Source organism: Oryx dammah, unplaced genomic scaffold (genome assembly GCF_014754425.2).
Source record: "Oryx dammah isolate SB20612 unplaced genomic scaffold, SCBI_Odam_1.1 HiC_scaffold_14, whole genome shotgun sequence".
NCBI lineage: Eukaryota > Metazoa > Chordata > Mammalia > Artiodactyla > Bovidae > Oryx > Oryx dammah.
Window position 1 is genome coordinate 4,611,832 of NW_024070198.1, and position 18,597 is coordinate 4,630,428.

At 36.7% G+C, this 18,597-nt stretch overlaps 1 protein-coding gene across 8 annotated transcripts in view; it reads left to right on the top strand.

The window, feature by feature from the left end:
* Positions 1 to 18,597, top strand: part of PCDH15 (protocadherin related 15) — an 874,191-nt gene that overhangs the window by 317,701 nt on the left and 537,893 nt on the right. For all 8 annotated transcript variants that reach the window (XM_040254669.1, XM_040254668.1, XM_040254664.1 and 5 more), the window contains one exon: positions 16,228 to 16,388. In XM_040254669.1, the coding sequence (XP_040110603.1) occupies positions 16,228 to 16,388 (161 nt within the window). The remainder of the gene's footprint in view (positions 1 to 16,227; positions 16,389 to 18,597) is intronic.

The window sequence follows — 18,597 nt, forward strand, 5'->3', positions numbered from 1 at the left end:
ACTCTGTGGGAGAAGGAGCGGGTAGGAGGATTTGGGAGAATGGCACTGAAACATGTATACTATCATGTAAGAAACGAATTGCCAGTCTAGGTTCGATACAGGATACAGGATGCTTGGGGCTGGTGCACTGGGATGACCCAGAGAGATGATATAGGGAGAGAGGTATGAGGGGGGTTCAGGATTGGGAACTCATGTACACCTGTGGCGGATTCATGTCAATGTATGGCAAAACCAATACAGTATTGTAAAGTAAAATAAAAATAAATAAATATAAATTAAAAAAAAAAAACATTCAAACAACTAAGATCATGGCATCTGGTCCCATCACTTCATGACAAAAGTAGATGAGGAAACAATAAAAACATAGACTTTATTTTGGGGGGAGGGATCCAAAATCACTGCAGATGGTGACTGCAGCCATGAAATTAAGACACTTGCTCCTGGGAAGAAAAGCTGTGACCAACCTAGACAGCGTATTAAAAAGCAGAACATCTAGTCAAAGCTATGGTTTTTCTAGTAGTCATGTACGGATGTGAGAGTTGGACTGTAAAGAAAGCTGAGTGCCAGAGAACTGATGCTTTTGAACTGGGGTGTTGGAGAAAAATCTTAAGAATCCCTTGGACTGCAAGGAGATCCAACCAGTCCATCCTAAATGAAATCAGTCCTGAATATTCATTGGAAGGACTGATGCTGAAGCTGAAACTCTAATACTTTGACCACCTGATGCTAAGAACTGACTCCTTGGAAAAGACCCTAATACTGGGAAAGATTAAAGGCAGGAGGAGAAGGGGACAACAGGATCAAATGGTTGTATGGCATTGCTGACTTGATGGCCATGAGTTTGAGCAAGTTCCAGGAGTTGGTGATGGACAGGGAAGCCTGGCGTGCTGCAGCCCATGGGGTTGCAAATAGTCGGACACGACTGAGCGACTGAACTGGACTGATTCTCAAGAATATCTGTGTGTGATAGTCACAAAATATTTAAAAGCAATATTTTTTTCTGCTATTTATGTGTATCTACTAAGAATTATGTATTTTATATAATATAATATATATTATAATATCATATATTGAAATAATCATGTAAAGATTAATGTAATTTATTGGAGTAATTCTGTGTATTAACACCAGACTTTAGTTTCTACACAGGCTAAGATTAAGGCAAAATTATTATATATTTTTTAAAATTGTTTTCTTTATAATCTGTTCACTTATTATCCTTTTTTGCTGCAACTGTTTTCTATTGCTGACTTCTGCTGATAGTATATCTAGGCTCGAGACTTGCTTCCCCATATTTTTATTTTATTTTTAAAAATCCCTTTTTCTTTCTTCCACCTACTTCTTTCCATCCTTCTTTTCTTCCTTTTTCTTTACTTTTCTCCCATTCTAGAACACGCATTAAGCCATACTGTACAAGTGTAATACTAGAGGAACATGTTTTAGAATAGTTCTTCCCATCAAAATTGTGCAACCTAGAAACTGAAATCTCATGCATATTGATAGGTGTATTTTAGTATATATTAATAATGACAGCATTAAGAACTGCTTTTATGGGTTCCTTGTGTCTCCAAAGCAAGAGAACTCTTTATACTGAGAATATGATGCTAAGCGTGATGGAGAAAGGAACATGTGTGGATCACAAATGATGGCTATTGTTCTAACGTCTTGAAATAAGAAAATACAGGTTATGTTTTAAACAAAAGGAAGAACCTAAGATTTTATAAAGTTTATAGAATTTATGTGAAAGAAATAAAACTTGAAAAATAGATTGACAGTGCATGTTCTGAGTGATAGCTTCTCCTATATCCCTGTCTCCTATAATTCACCTCTGAATCTGATATTATTTTTCTGTGCTCCATTTTGTTCAGTTCTTACTGTTTCACTACTTTTCATTCAGTTTTCTGAGTCTCTCATTCTGCAAATAATATGTTACATGTTAAGAACTTGACAGTATGTCCTAGTGATATTATCTGTATTTTACTAGAAATATTCCTGAGAAAGAAAATTTAATCCCTTAACACAGTTGTTCATAAGATAGGCATTTCAATTTTTTAGTGTAATAATTAAGGAGACTGCTCTATTACCCCATCCAATAGTATAAGTTGCCTACTTTTACCTAGCACTTACTTACTCGTTCTCACTTCATTGTTCTAGTGTAATTAGAGAAGAGAGTTGACTCCCAATTTGCATGCCGTGAGACTGATATTATATAGATTTTAAATATACAGAATAAATCAGGCTTTCAGAGTGCCTGGATCTACATTCAAAAGGAAATAAGCCAAACATTCTTTTGTGTTTAAGAATAATATTTCTTAAATTATTAATGAAATTACTCTCAGAACTCAAAACTTATGTTAAGAATTTCAATCATATATTGATGATAAAAAGTTATGGTATACTTGTCTTAGCTGTACTCTGGCTGGATCAGAATCTTTTTCATTTTGCAAAAGTACAATTTTTTAATAGATATCGCATTACATTTTATAAAGACACTGGGACGAGAGGAAAAACTTAGTATGCTGTCATATTTTTATATTTTAAAAAAGTCAGTTGGGAAAACATGTGAGATTACAGAACTACAGAAGATTGATATTTTTATAAAGTTGTTAAGTTCATATAGGAAAAAGAAAAGATATCTTAATTTCCACCTGATGTTTCCTCCTTCACGCAGTAAGATACCATTTCGGCTAGGCAAAACTTTTAAGATAACAGCAAGATTAGAAACATGCCCTGAGTCTTCACTGTTATGTTGAGGAAGTGAGAATTCCATTCATGTCTTTTCATGCTTAGGCACATTGCCATCCGTGTTGGCATTCCAACATTTTCTTTTTAATGAAAAGAAGTTTAGCTTTCTTCATTTGTCAGCATCCTCTCTCTCTCTCTCTCTTTCCATATGCATTTGTATGTTTGTATATATATCAGCTGTGACACATGTATCCTCATAATCTGGTATACTTAAAACATTTCATGTTCAGGTATAGATTTAAGGCTTAGATAGAGGGAATTTTGTACTGTTATTATTAGTTTTTCATTACTGGATGAGTTATTTAGCTTGAAGGTAAAAGAGAAGGGGTTTAAAATGGATGGAAGCCACCGGGTCCAGAGTTCTAGCGATGGACTTTTAAACTATAATGATAGTGATGATGTTCATCCATACCTCAGATGTTAAGCAGGGATAGGAGATGAGGAAAATGTGTGAAATTTAAGAGCAGTAGAGGACTGATTATCACTGAATGTCTGCAAAGCAAATGAGAGAGGCCCACTTACCATGTAGAATTATTTCCTAACATCTGTTAATGGACTTCTAGTTTCTTGCTCTATTGGAATTATTGTTCAAGCAAACAATGCTTAGCGTAAGGGTAAGAAACATATATTATGTATAATATGAATAGTGTTTAGTAGCATCTTTTACTTGCTATTCTTGATTCCTGTGTGTTCCTCCTGTTAATAAAGCTAACAAACGCCAGGGTGACTCAGTATGTACTTTTTTCATTCATTTTACTGATATTTTCCTCACCTAACTAGTAATGGGCTTATGTGTGTTTGTGTGTGTGTGTGTGTGTGTGTGTGCGCACACACTCAGTCGTGTCCAACCCTTTGGGACCACCCCCTACATATAGCACTATCTAAATGAATTTTCAAATAAAATTACTTAAATAATCACAGAGACAGCCTCCAGCTTAGTGTACAACAAAAGTATTTTAAGAATTATTTCATAAATCTTAAAATATTTCCTCAGGAGTATATAAGCACATTACATTTACATTTAAAGTCACTCAGTCATGTCTAACTCTTTGGGACCCCATGGACTGTATAGTCCATGGAATTCTTTAGGCCAGAATACTGAAGTGGGTAGCCTTTCCCTTCTCCAGGGGATCTTCCCAATCCAGGGATCGTGGTAGCCTATCCCTTCTCCAGGGCATCTTCCCAACCCAGGAATCAAACTGGGGCCTCCTGCATTGCAAGGGGATTCTTTACCAACTGAGCTATCTACTATTACTACAACTAAGTTGCTTCAGTCGTGTCCGACTCTATGCGACCCCATAGACGGCAGCCCACCAGGCTCCACCGTCCCTGGGATTCTCCAGGCAAGAACACTGGAGTGGGTTGCCATTTCCTTCTCCAAGGCATGAAAGTGAAAAGTGAAAGTGAAGTCACTCAGTCGTGTCCGACTCTTAGCGACCCCATGGACTGCAGCCCACCAGGCTCCCCCGTCCATGGGATTTCCCAGGCAAGAGTACTGGAGTGGGGTGCCATTGCCTTCTCTGAACTGAGCTATCAGGGAAGCCCAATATAAGCACACACATGCCTAAGTCACAGTAAGTCTGGTGGAAAGACACAGAAGTATCCGTGAAACAACATAGCACTGAGAAGAAATAATACAAACTACAGTCTCAAACACTCTTAGGCCCTTCTTTTTCATCAGTACCCCTTAGTACTATTAAATATTTACCATCGCACCCTCTTGTGCATATCAGTTTTTGTTTCCTTTCCTTAAAATACAAGTCTGTTTGTTTTTTGAAAGGAGGAAACCTTAGGTTTATATTTATGCTGCAACAACATTAAAAGGAACAGACCTTTTTTTCTAGGACTAAAATTCACAAGTCAGGGACAGTTCAGTTCAGTTCAGTCACTCAGTCCTGTCCAACTCTTTGCAGCCCCATGGACTGCAACACACCAGGCTTCCCTGTCCATCACCAACTCCCAGAGCTGACTCAAACTGAGTCAGTGATGCCATCCAAACGTCTCATCCTCTGTTGTCCCCTTCTCCTCCCACCTTCAATCTTTCCCAGCATCAGGGTCTTTTCAAATGGAGTCAGTTCTTCGCATCAGGTGGCCAAAGTATTGGAGTTTCAGCTTCAGCCTCAGTCCCTCCAATGAATATTCAGAATTGATTTCCTTTAGGATGGAAAGACTAGGATAGATGTCTCTGATTGCTAACTCTATGGTAGATGCCCAGATGAGCCCATGAATATTGGACTAGACTATGTAAAACAGCTGCTCCTGTACAACTATGAAGACATGGGGGAGAAATATTAACCTTCATTTAACTTTTTTTTTTTTGTCTCACCCAGTCCCATCTAAACTCTTGACTCATGACTCTCATATTTAAATCTTTAGTCCAGATTTCTTTTTCCTCTTTTCTGGACCAAAAACATACATCTTAACTGCCTCTTCCAAATTTTCACTCATATGTCTAACAAGTAAATGAAACAGATCTGATCAAAATGAGTTCTGGATCTTCCCACACACTTCTGTGCCTGTTCCTCATGGTATCTTTCTCACATAAGATAAAGGAAACTCCATCTTCACAATTTTTCCAGGACAAATTTTTATTAGTCATTGTTGACTCACTGTCTCTCATGTTCAATATCCAGTTTATGAGGAAATACTATTATATATTGAATATACCCACATATATACTTTCCTGGTGGCTTAGACGGTAAAGCGTCTGTCTACAATGCGGGAGACCTGGGTTTGATCCCTGGGTTGGGAAGATCCCCTGGAGAAGGAAATGGCAATCCACTCCAGTACTCTTGCCTGGAAGATCTCATGGACAGAGGAGCCTGGTAGGCTACAGTCCATGGGGTCGCAAAGAGTCGGACACGACTGAGCGACTTCACACACTCACACACATACCCACATTAGACCTTTGTGCTTTACTACCTTTATTGTTATCAACTTGTTCTCAGTTCAGTTCAGTTCAGTTCAGTTGCTCAATTGTGTCCAACTCTTTGCGACCCCATGCATCGCAGCACGCTACGCCTACCTGTCCATCATGAACTCCTGGAGTTCACCCAAACTCACGTCCATCAAGTCAGTGATGCCATCCAGCCATCTCATCCTCTGTCGTCCCCTTCTCCTCCTGCCCCCACCCCTCCCAGCACCAGTCTTTTCCAATGAGTCAACTCTTCGCATGAGGTGACCAAAGTACTGGGGTTTCAGCTTTAGCATCATTCCTTCCAAAGAACACCCAGGGCTGATCTCCTTCAGAATGGGCTGGTTGGATCTCCCTATGTCACCATTATCTCTTGAACAGAATACTTCAATAAAATTACAACTAATCTTCCTGTTTCAGACCTTCCTCTGCCTCAGTCCATATTCAACACAATGGCTAAAGTTACCCTTCTAAAATATGTCAGCTTAAAACTTTCTTGTGGCTCCCAATCTCCCTGAAAATAAAAGACATATTACCCTAAAATGCCTGCTTTGACTTTTTAGTCACTAGCCTACAAACTATTTCTGCAATAAACACCAAGCACATTCGAAATGTCTATAAGCTTAAAATAAATGCATTACTTATGAGAAGTACAATTCCTAATGGATTACACAGGAATTAATCTGGGGAGGGTGTGTAATATGTGCTGGAGGGAGTGGAAAAATATAAAGTATATGACTGTATATGGTATGTTAGATCATTAAATAGAGTGGTTGAAGACGCATTTATTGAAAAAGTGATATTAGAGTGCAGAGCAGAAGTTGATAAAAGAGCAGCTCTTGTGTCTTTCTGGGACTGGAGATTTAAATTTGGGAGTCATAAGTCAAGAGTTTAGATGGGACTAGATGGGACTGGATGAGACCATCAAAAAAAAAAAAAAGGTTATACAAAGATTAAAGTTCTAGAAACAAGCATTAATGAGTAGAGTAGACCTACTCTAAGAATTAGCATAGCAAGAAGTGCTTTGTATCTATCCAAGACTCTCTGTTAGAAATATCCTCCCACTGTGGGCTCCATGTGCACCAGAGAGTTACTAAATTTTATCATCTCTTTCTTTCACCCAATAATTTTATTCTTAGGTTTCAGATGGAAGAGAAACTCTTGCTCATGCATATCAGAGGGCATCCGTGTATATGTGTGTGTGTGTAAAACAAAGAGAGCCAAACATGGAGGAAAATCAATATATCTCTGAGGTTTGAGGCAAATGATTGTGTACATACTCACTCGCATATTTATATGCACAGATAGCTTTTTCTGATTGGAATGTAGAATTTAGCAATAGGATAAATTTACTATTGAGTAATATTTTTCAAAACTATGTAAGGTGAGGTGTGGCAAAAGGATTATGAGCTACTCTTTTGAGAATTTTTCTGTGAAGCATGTATTTTTCATTTACTGACACAACCATATCATATAACAGACATTCTGTCTTGAATGTGCTTTTATTAGATAAATGTCATTTTTCATCAGCTTTGAGAGCAGGGAACCTTTATGGGGTCACTCAATAAAGTTGTGTGGGGATTGGTTTAAACCTGAGAGAAAGATTTCTTAAAGTGGAAAGAACAGCAACTTCCCTTTTAGAGTCTATAGTCTTTCCAATGGTGGAAACATATATATGGTCTGGTTCATTTTTTTTTAATATGCTTTTTTATAATCATATTTAATGTATATACATATATACAATATGACCTGTTTCTTTATTTCAACTGTATCATTTTGATTGTTTGAAAATAGAATCTTGCTGTATTTTGAGAGTAATAACCTTCATTATTTTCATATGCCTGTGAATTGGATATAGTATAATTCACTAAGATTTTATATTTTATCCATTAGCTCAGCTGATAGAGTAAATGCATATTGATAAACACTTTGACGTCAGTAATATGGACTCCCTTGTATGCTATCTTCTTCACTCTTATTTACACCAGGAAGATATATTTATGATAAATTCTCAGTCATAGTGTGAATAAATTTTTGTCCCCCCTTTTATTTTCTGTTTTGCATATGCACAGTATTCTCTTATTTTTCTGTTGGCTTTTGTGTATGTTATCTGCTTCTTCTATCTCAGTTTTTAAAAAGTGAAATTAAATAAAATATGTGGCTAATGTTTCAAATTTAATGAAATAAGATGAAAAAGTTCAACATTCAGAAAACTAAGATCATGGCATCTGGTCCCATCACTTCATGGGAAATAGATGGGAAAACAGTGGAAACAGTGTCTGACTTTATTTTTCTGGGCTCCAAAATCACTGCAGATGGTGATTGCAGCCATGAAATTAAAAGACACTTACTCCTTGGAAGGAAAGTTATGACCAACCTAGATAACATATTAAAAAGCAGAGATATTACTTTGCCAACAAAGGTCCATCTAGTCAAGGCCATGGTTTTTCCAGTGGTCATGTATGGATGTGAGAATTGTACTGTGAAGAAAGCTGAGCGCTTTTGAACTGTGGTGTTGGAGAAGACTCCTGAGAGTCCCTTGGACAGGAAGGAGATCCAACCAGTCTATCCTAAAGGAGACCAGTCCTGGGTGTTCATTGGAAGGACTGATGCTGAGGCTGAAATTCCAATACTTTGGCCACCTCATGCAAAGAGTTGACTCATTGGAAAAGACCCTCATGCTGGGAGGGATTGGGGGCAGGAGGAGAAGGGGATGACAGAGGATAAGATGGCTGGATGGCATCACCGACTTGATGAGTTTGGGTGAACTCCAGGAGCTGGTGATGGACAGGGAGGCCTGGCATGCTACGATTCACGGGGTCACAAAGAGTCAGACATGACTGAGAGATTGAACTGAACTGAAGATGAATAATAACTTTATATAATTCAATCTATACAAATGCCCATCCTAGTGAGAGTGAGATGTAAAGTATTATTTGTTGAGTAACTATGTGCCTTTACTTACATTCATTACTTTATTTTTCACAGCAATGTATATTACTGATTACAAGAATCTGAGGGACTTACGTAAGATCATAGATGTAGTAAGTAGTGAGCCCAAGATTTTGAACTTAGATCTTTTGCCTTTAGGGCTATGTTAGCTGTATTGAAACAGAGTTTTACAACAGCATACCTCTATCATTTCACAATTTCTTTAGGCCTGGAGTCCAGGCATAGCATAGTTCAGTCCTCTCCTCATGGCCTCACAAGACTATAATCAAGCTGTTGCCAAGGCTGTAGTCTCAACCAGGACTTGATTAGCTAAGGAAGTGTTTGCTTCCAAGGTAATTTAGGCTTGACAAAATCGCCTTCCTGTTGTAAGACTGAAGTCTTCTGTGTCTGACGGCCTGTCAGCTGACTACCCATAGCTCCTAAAGGCTGTCATAGCTCCTTACCATGTGGGCTTCCCAACATGGGTAACTATTTTATCAAGGCCAGCAAGGGAAAGAGAGAAAGGCTCAACAAGATAGTCACTAGAATCTCATGTAACATAGCCACATATTATACAGATTTCCCAGAACTTTTACCATATTCTTTCAGTTAGAAGCAAGTCACAGGTCTCACCCACTCTCAGGAGGGAATCACATAAATCCGGTGTTAATGAGGGTAGGATCTGTCTGCTAACTACTGAAAAGCCAAAAAAAAAAAAAAAAAAAAGAGGCCAGGTTGATGGAAAGGAGGAAAGTTTGCTTTATTTTAGATGCTGGGTGGGGGGAGAGGGGGTGTGGTGTAGGGGAGAGTGGATGCCTGTCCAAAGGCTGACTCTCTCCACTGACAATAAGTGGGCAAAGGTTTCTATAGATGAAGGGAAGGGGCTACAAGCAGAAACAGCAGAGTCAGCTCTGACAGTCATCTTGAGAACTGGTCTCCGTGGTCTGGCCAGCATCATCTTGATTGTTGTAGGTATAGTTTCAGGGTCATTTTGTTTCCATTTCTTGATGCCAGTTCTTGACATTGTGGCAGCTTATGTCATGGCTATAGTCTGGTCAGCATGTAGTTGACTTCTTCCACCGGCTGGGGGTCTCAGTATCTAGAAGACAGCTCACTGGGTATGGCTCAAAATATTATCCACAGCCTGTGAGAAGGAGCCAGAGGTCCTTGACTATGCTTAATAACTACATTAGTAATACTTGGTCTCCTTTGACTGTTTTCCTTTGTTTCTGTGTGCTCTTACTTCTCTGATTAAGCTTATTCTTTGGCTAAAGGTTTTCCACAGACAAAAGGCAGGCAGAGGACATGAAGGGAAGAATCATAGGGTCCTTCTCCGTTTCACCAGGAGGCAAGTATCATGGGGGTGCCTTAAGAGTCTGTCTACCATGGAGCCATTTTAGTTTCTCTAAGCTCAGAACCCAGCTTGTTTGTTCAGAATGCTTCCTCTGCCACAGTGGAAAGGAGAGGTACAATAGTAGGCCCTGCCCCAAGGGATGCTAGGTTAGTATGTTCATTTCTTAAACTGGTACTCCAAGTCTGACCTGAAGTTTTGTTGAATTATCCTTAACGTCAACTATCTATTCTCTTTTATGAGTTGTTAGTTATAAGGTCAGAAACTATACCTATATCTAGGAAAGTGAAAGTGTTAGTTGCTCAGTTGTGTCCAACTGTTTGCAACTCCATGGACTGAAGCCTGCCAGGCTCATCTATCCTTACAGATATAATTTGGGGACAATTAGTTCTAAGGTCGGGTAGTTTATAATTATATTGTACAATTCTCCTTATACTTTATGCTATTTATAGTATAATTTATACTATTCTCTTACTTTAAAGTTGTTTCCACTTTTCCCCTTCAAATATTTTCAACAAATTATAGGGCACAAAACTCCAAATAATGAGGTTATAACTCAACTGGATTTTTGCCTGTGTTTCCTATGAACTCAAAACAAAGCTAACAAAGTTTTTATACTTTCATATTTAAGTTAAAACATTTGTGTATTTCCAACATGATAGCAAGATATAGGGAAAGGAGATCTAAACTATGAATTAGTAACCTGGAATTTGGTCTTAGATATACTTCAATACTTCCATCACCTGATGTGAAGAGCCAAATCATTGGAAAAGACCCTGATGCAAGGAAAGATTGAGGGTAAGAGGAGAAGGGGGTGATAGAGGATGAGATGGTTGGATGGCATCACTGACTCAGTGGACATGAGTTTGAGCAAACTTTGGGAGATAGTGAAGGACAGGGAAGCCTGGTGGGCTGTAGTCCATGGGGTCTCAAAGAGTTGCACACAAAGTTAGTGACTGAACAACAGCAACAATGCATTTATTATCTACACCATCTTGGTCAGGTTATTTTAGTACTTGGGGAAATTTGGAGATACCACATGATTTGCTTCATTTCTCATGTATAAGTGTGTGTGTGTGTGTGTGTGTACATATGCATCATATATATCATAAATATATAATATACATTTATATACAAGATGGTAGATTATAACTGTCTAGTTAAAGAAGCAAATACAATTTTCAAGAAAATATTAAATAATCAATTATGATTTTAGTAGGTTTTCTTCAAGTTCTCAAATTCTATGATCCTATTTTTAGTTAAATAAATAAGCATGCATTCTACATAAAAGTGCATAACATGTATGTACTTGCTTACTACTTTATTTACAACAGCATAGAAATACTAGCGATTGTCTAAATGTCAAGATATTTATATCAATTTCTAAGAGAAAAGTGAAGAATAGGAGGGAAACAATCCCTTTATTCTTAAAGTGTTATAGTTGTATGCCTATGTCATACTTGATATATCACCTATCATGTATCATGAAATAAAATATAAGTAAAGGTATTATTACTTAAGTGATATGAATGAAGTACACTTGAACAAAATTTTCCATTTTGTAATGGTTTGTTCTTTTGAAGTAAATAATAAAACCAATATAGTTTTGCAAAGCAGTATATGTTTTTTCTGTTTTAATCACTGTTGATTTAATTGATATCATTTTCCATTTTTAGCAAACATTGTGTGTAATTAACATATTCCTAACATTGAAACACAGTCTAATCAATGTTGATAGTTTCTTTATGAAGCTGGTGGGTACACATATATTTCCTTCCTTTTATCAATTAGTCATCCAGATATGATATGAACATATGCTTAACTAAAATGTATTTATACATTATAAATCTGTTTATAATTTATATAATTGTAAATTAAGAAATATGAAAAATCAGAGTAGGAGAATAGTCTCGGAAAGTCCAGGAAATTTTTGGCAAAGATGAGGATTTAAGCATGAGAAGAGTTTTGTTTAGCTGGGTAATCTTGGAATCTAGATTTTACTCAATAAACAACTATACAGTGGCCATGCTTACTGTTTAATCTCACTAAAAAACTATGTATTAGCTACAATTTCAGCTTTTTAAAAAATTGTTTTAATTAAATAATGCACATTTGGAAACTTTGTTTATGGTTTCATTTACAAGGGGTAAATGCAAGAAAAAGCATCCAATGCTCCTGACTGTATGTTGCAGCTGAACTTCTTTCCAGTTGACTTTAACTGGAGAAAGATTGTTGTGAGAGATTTTATGCAGTTCATATTATTATACACCTTTGCATAATTAATTATTTTATGGCAAGTACTGTATTCTGGGCACAGACTGATTTTCTTATTTTAATGTTTGGAATGAGCCCAAACAGTCAATTACTTTCTCTCCGTGTAGAACTTACTCTTTCAGCATCTTTGAATTTGGTTAATTATAAAGGCAACAAACCCTCTTGCCACTGCCACCTCCACAGCATTTTTAGAGACTAACCCACTGGGTTATAACTGTCTAGTTAAAGAAGCAAATATAATTTTCAAGAAAATATTAAACAATCAATTATGATTTTAGTTCCTCTAATATATAATTTGTATGTGTATATATGTGTGTTTAGTCCCTAATAGAACCAAACATATGCTGGGAATGAGTAAAAGGTATTCAATCTAAAGATCACTATGAGTAAGAATTTGTTGAATAAGACCTTTTCTTGCCATGAAATCTAAATTTAGCTTCTTTGAGAAAAATCAAAACTGTCTAATGTTACTAAGTGGAAAAAGCGAGTCACTCCCAAGTGAGCAGGCCTGGATGGCTCACCTATCAATCCCTGGATAGACTGTCATTCACCAGAGACAAGAAGTTATCTTTATAATTTTTTCTAGAGTGAGCATTCTCTGCCTTCCTTCTAACTTCCCAGAGTGGATATTTTGCATTCAAATCTTTTGAACCCATGTAAATTCTCCAGACAGCTTGCCATACCTATCTTAGCTTTGTAGCATGAAATGTAGATTTGGTTTATAAAAACTTCTGAAACATAAAATAAATCATTTTGCTTTAGTTTCAAATGCTTTCTCTTGCAAGCTGGAGTTAATAGCATTAAGAGCAATAACCATAATTCACATTTTTCAGGTTTGTTTTTTTTTTTTTTCTGTACCAAGGACTGCAATCAGTACTTCTCATGCATTATCTCACATAGTCCCCAGACCAACCTAACAGGCTCTTCTTTGATGTAAATTACCTTATACACCTTGTAAGTAGGGAAATGGGGCTGGTATAAGGAGGCAGTTTTATTGATTCGTAAGTTATTTTACAGTATATTTCTGTTTTGATATATTCTGAGCACAATTTTATCATAGTTAAAAATAAATAGCTATGTAAGAGGATCTTAATACAAAAGCTGAAAATCTACTGCAGCACCTTTATTTAATGCAACTAAAGTTTACATTAGTGGCTATGATTGATACTATGCTAATATGGAAGAAGCTATGGGTACAGATGAAGAAGCTGTGAAATTGTTTTTTCCAAGTTTAAAACAATAGATTAATGAAGAAAGCTTTAAAACAATAGATTAATGAAGAAAGCTTAAGTGCTCGATCAGATTTTTCAATTTTGTTGAAAAAAGTCTGTATTTGGAAGCATTTCGTCGTTCTTTTGTCAAATGTGTCTGACTCTTTTGCGACCCCATGGACTGCAGCTTACCAGGGTTTTCTGTCCACAGGATTTCCCAGGCAAGAATACTGGAGTGGGTTGTTAATTCCTTCTCCAGGGGATCTTCCTGACCCAGGGATCAAACCCCTGTCTCCTGCATTGGCAGGTGGATTCTCTTATCACCAAGCCACTAAGAAGTCTATTTAGAAGCAAATGACTCTCAATAACTACTTCTTGAAGGAAGAAGCATAAACCCCATTATTTAAGGCTGAAAGATTGACTATGATGCTTGGAGAAAATATCATTAAATATTTAACCATGCTAGTATTTTTACTGGGGTTATTTTAGCTTTTGTTGGTGCTTTCAATATAAGAACACATTTTTTTCCCAAGTACATGCATGTGGTGTCATAATAAAAAATTACTCCTTCTATTTTAACCATTTTGGTTTTGTAGAGGAGGGAAACTGAAGGTGAATGGGGTTAAGTAACCTATCCACCTTCACATGGCTAGTAAATGTGAGTCTAAGACTGGATTTTATCTCTGTCAGTTCCAAGGTCTGCTTTCTTCACCTCTATGATATGAGTGTAAAACTAAGTTGATTCCTTTTTTATGATTTTAACCATACTTTATTATGCCCTCTCATTGTGTCCCTCATAGTATATATGTATACTAGAGAAAGAACTGCTAATGTTCTATTTGCATTGTTGAATCAAGGCATAAATGTTAATTGTTAGTTGATGTACTTGTTATACATTTATTTTTCTAGTCAGAAAAATAGAATCTTATTTAATTTGTTAATTACATATTGAAAACACAGACTGAATAATTTTTCTTTTTTTTTCCAGTTCTCCCAGTTTTTATTTTTTATTTTTTTAAAGGTTAGCTATGTGAAGCATTTGTAAAAGAGTATATACTCAGACACAGAACATATTTGTAAACAAGAAAATGCCACCATTGCCTGATCTGTGCTTTTGACTATCTGTAGATTACATATTTGCCAGTTCAGTTTAAAAAAAAAAGAAGGATCAGTTTCACTCATATATTTAAACATATGTGTACTAATATGTGCAAAAGTAAAAGTAAATAGTATGGCATTTAGAAAAGTGTGTGTGTGTGTGTGTATTTAAATATTCAGTTCAATTGAGTTCAGTTCAGTCACTCAGTGGTGTCCGACTCTGCAACCCCATGGACTTCAGCACACCAGGCTTCCCTGTCCATCACCAACTCCTAGAGCCTACTCAAACTCATGTCAGTTTCATTGGTGATGCCATCCAACCATCTCATCCTCTGTTGTCCCCTTCTCCTCCCACCTTCAGTCTTTCCCAGCATCAGGGTCTTTTCCAATGAGTCAGCTCTTCTCATCAGGTGGCCAAAGTATTGAAGTATTTAAATATTACTTGGATATATCATTGCAAAAGAATGGTACCTTTCACCATTCTGTAGTGAAATAAAGCTCATTGCTAATAATATGATAAACATTATAGAGTATTATTATTACTATTATTAACATTCTAAGAAAAATCTTCAAGAGACTCTCCCTTTTGTTTATAATTATGCAATGATATAATATTTAGGCCAATTTTGTGCCTTAAGGAAATGCAGCAAATGCATTTTGTATTATTATTCTTCAAGCTAGATTCAAATTTATAGATTATCTATGGATTCTTGTATACTATCCTAAAGCAGTGAATTCTCTAAATAAATCCCATTTATTCAAATGTCCTTAGGAAGGTACATTTTTATTTGCATAGTCACAACTCTTCTTTATGCCATTAAGTTAAATGAAATGGATCAGCTGAAAATGATTGCTGCAAGTTATAGTACATTATTGTTTGTTGAAGGAATCTTTGCAGTATGAGGGGAAAAGGGGGGGTTGAATTGCATCAGTGCTGTTTGTGTTCAACTTATAAAATATATGGACTCTTTAACAAGAGTAGGAGACAGAAGTCTACTCTCTTATTCACCATATGTCTAAAATTCAGCCCACTGGAAGAATAATAAGAAAGCAAGCATTGAAATGTGACATTAAAATAGTATGTTGTTCTAGCTGAGTACTCCAGACATGCCTTAAAGAAGAACAGCTTCTCTTGTGTATCTGCACATTAGTTTTGTCTTTCACATTAAGATTTATGTTTCATGGATTTGCTGTAAGATAAAAGAGAAAAGAAGTAGTTCTCACCATGCGGATCTCTGCTACTTCTTTATCTTTTCCTTTTTCTTCCTTTCTCTTACTTTCAGGATATCTTTTTTCATATCAGAAGTCTTAGTGAGTGAACTGAAGTATCAGCCTCTGTTATTATAGGATTTTTCTTTTGTTCAGGATAAAATTCAGTGATAACTCCTGTGAGAAGTGATGGACAGGGAGGGGAACACACTGATGCTCTTAAAAGGAAACAAGAAATAGACGGTGAAACTCACCAAGAGTTTGAATCTCTGCCTTGCACCTCATCTTCTCAAAATATCATTTACAAATAGCATTACAAAGATGTTTTTTGCCTTTTTGTAACAGAGCATTTTCTATATCATGCCAGATAAAAAAATTGAATATCTTTTGCTTTGAAACAGATTTGCAAGTCAGCCAGTGTGTGAATTTATGAACCTTGTTGAAGAATGCATACATGTAGAATTTATTTTCAAATGACTTTCTTTGGTTTACAGGTACAATTCTGGTGGATAACATGCTGATCAAAGGGACTGCTGGAGGACCAGACCCAACCATAGAACTCTCTTTAAAGGACAACGTGGATTACTGGGTATTGTTGGATCCTGTCAAACAAATGCTTTTCCTGAACAGCACAGGCAGAGTTTTGGATAGAGACGTTAGTACATTTTTTTTTTTAAATCTTTGCCCCTCTATTACAACTCTATTATAATTTAAATATCTGCATGTGTTTGTTAATATATCAAATTTTCATTGTATAATTTGTTTATTTTAAGTGTTTGTCAACAAAAACTTTTAAAAAATCTCCTTGAAAGAAGAATAAGAAAGGAAGAAGGACCATCTGTGTCTGAGAGAACCATTGTTTGTCTCTTCTGAAATCCTGGAAGTTAATCAAATATCTGAATAAGAAGAGAACATAGTGCTCAGAATAAATGGGTGGTAACCTTGGAAAAGTAGGATAAGCACAGCCTAATTTATGGCAAAGTTTGAGAGTACAACTAGGTGTTGGCTTGAGGTCAGAAAGTTTACTTGGATTGTTAACAAGAGGCTGCTCTTAGAAGCAGTAAGTGTTGGTTGAGAGATGAGTGGCAATGTGCTTACAAAGCTGACAAAAATTAAAAGAAGCTGAGAAGTTTCCTGGCAATGTCCCACCCCAGTCATTCTCAGGCATGACCTAAGTATTTAGATATTATGAATACCTACATAACCAAAGTTAAATGTCTTCTTTCTGAAAAAGTTGAAAAACTGGAGTAGACTTAAGTAGCTCTCTAATGCAACTTTATTTTCACTCATTTGCATTCTAGTCTTGAGTGCAGAGAAAAGCATGTGTGAATATGTGGATACAGGGGTGTCATAAGCAGTAATTGTACAGGACCTTGTGAAAGCTCAAGAAGTACATCACATTGCCTACTCCCAAATTTCTGTTCTATAAAATTCAAATGTCAGATACTCAACCTAATGAACCTGAATCATCTCCCTACAATGTTTGGGATTTATGATCCACCTCAAATATGGTGAGGAGTATATGACTCCCTAATCTATTTCACATCTAAATTCAAACTTTTTAAGAACTTTGTGGTGAGGTGGGCAGTAATAGAGCTCTCCCACCAGAACGGGCTGCCCTTGTTCAGTGGGAGAGGCCCATAATTCAGTGACTGAGCAGTTGGGGCAGATGTGAAAGGAGGTGACAAGGGGAGAATAGGAATAGACCTGTTGTGTTCAACCTAGAGGGGGAAAGTTATCTCTGATGCTGTTCTCATTTCTACCATTGCCCTCACTCATTATGTCCTTTAATCATAGCAACATTCTTTGCACCCCACAAATCAGACTTTTGCCTGCGTTGCTAAAACTGTCTAAAACGAATAAGGCGAGCTGTTATCTTAGAATTTATCTTGCCTTGTATATAGTCAGTCTTTCTTTTATGAAAACATTTTGAATAATGGCACAAATTGGTAAGCTGCAAGAGTCTCCCCAAGCTGTGTTACTTACAGACACCTTTCTTTTTTATATTATATCTGGTTTCAGGTGTATAGCATTAGGGTTCAGCTTCTGTTTACACCACAGGGTGGTCACCACCACAAGTCTAATTGTTATCCATCACCATACAATTGACTCCCTCTATTTAGTTTGCCCATTCCCACAATGCATCTTTTACTGGCTTTAATTAGGAACACGCATATCCAAGTCATATGAATTTTATAATGTAGCATGTTTGTAGAATTATAGAATATATTTATCTAATTTAAGTTAACGTCATTTTGTATTTTGTTCCCGTTTTTAAAATCACCTATGATTATCATATTTGGCTTGCTTCTGCTACTGCTAAGTCGCTTCAGTTGTGTCCGACTCTGTGTGACCCCATAGACGGCAGCCCACCAGGCTCCCCAATCCCTGGGATTCTCCAGGCAAGAACACTGGAGTGGGTTGCCATTGCCTTCTCCTCATATTTGGCTTGTTTACTGGTAAATTACTTTCTCTTTGGAATCACTTTGTTTGTTGTTTGTAGGCCTTTTAATGATGCCCTTTCTGACCAATGTGAGGTGGTACCTCATTGTAGTTTTGATTTGCCTTTCTCTAATAGTTAGTGATGATAAACATCTTTTTATGCCATCTATTGGCCATCTGGATGTCTTTTTGGAGAAATGTCTGTGTAGGTCATCTGTCCATTTTCTGGTTGATCTGCTTGTATTTTGTTGTTGAGTTGTATGAACTGTTTGTATATTTTAGAAATTAAATTCTTATGTCATGTCATTCACAAATATTTTCTCCCAGTCTTTAGACTTTTTCCTTTTGTTTATGTTTTTTCTTGCTGTAAAGAAGCTTGCAAGTTTAACTAGGTCCCATTTATTTGTTTTTGCTTTTATTTC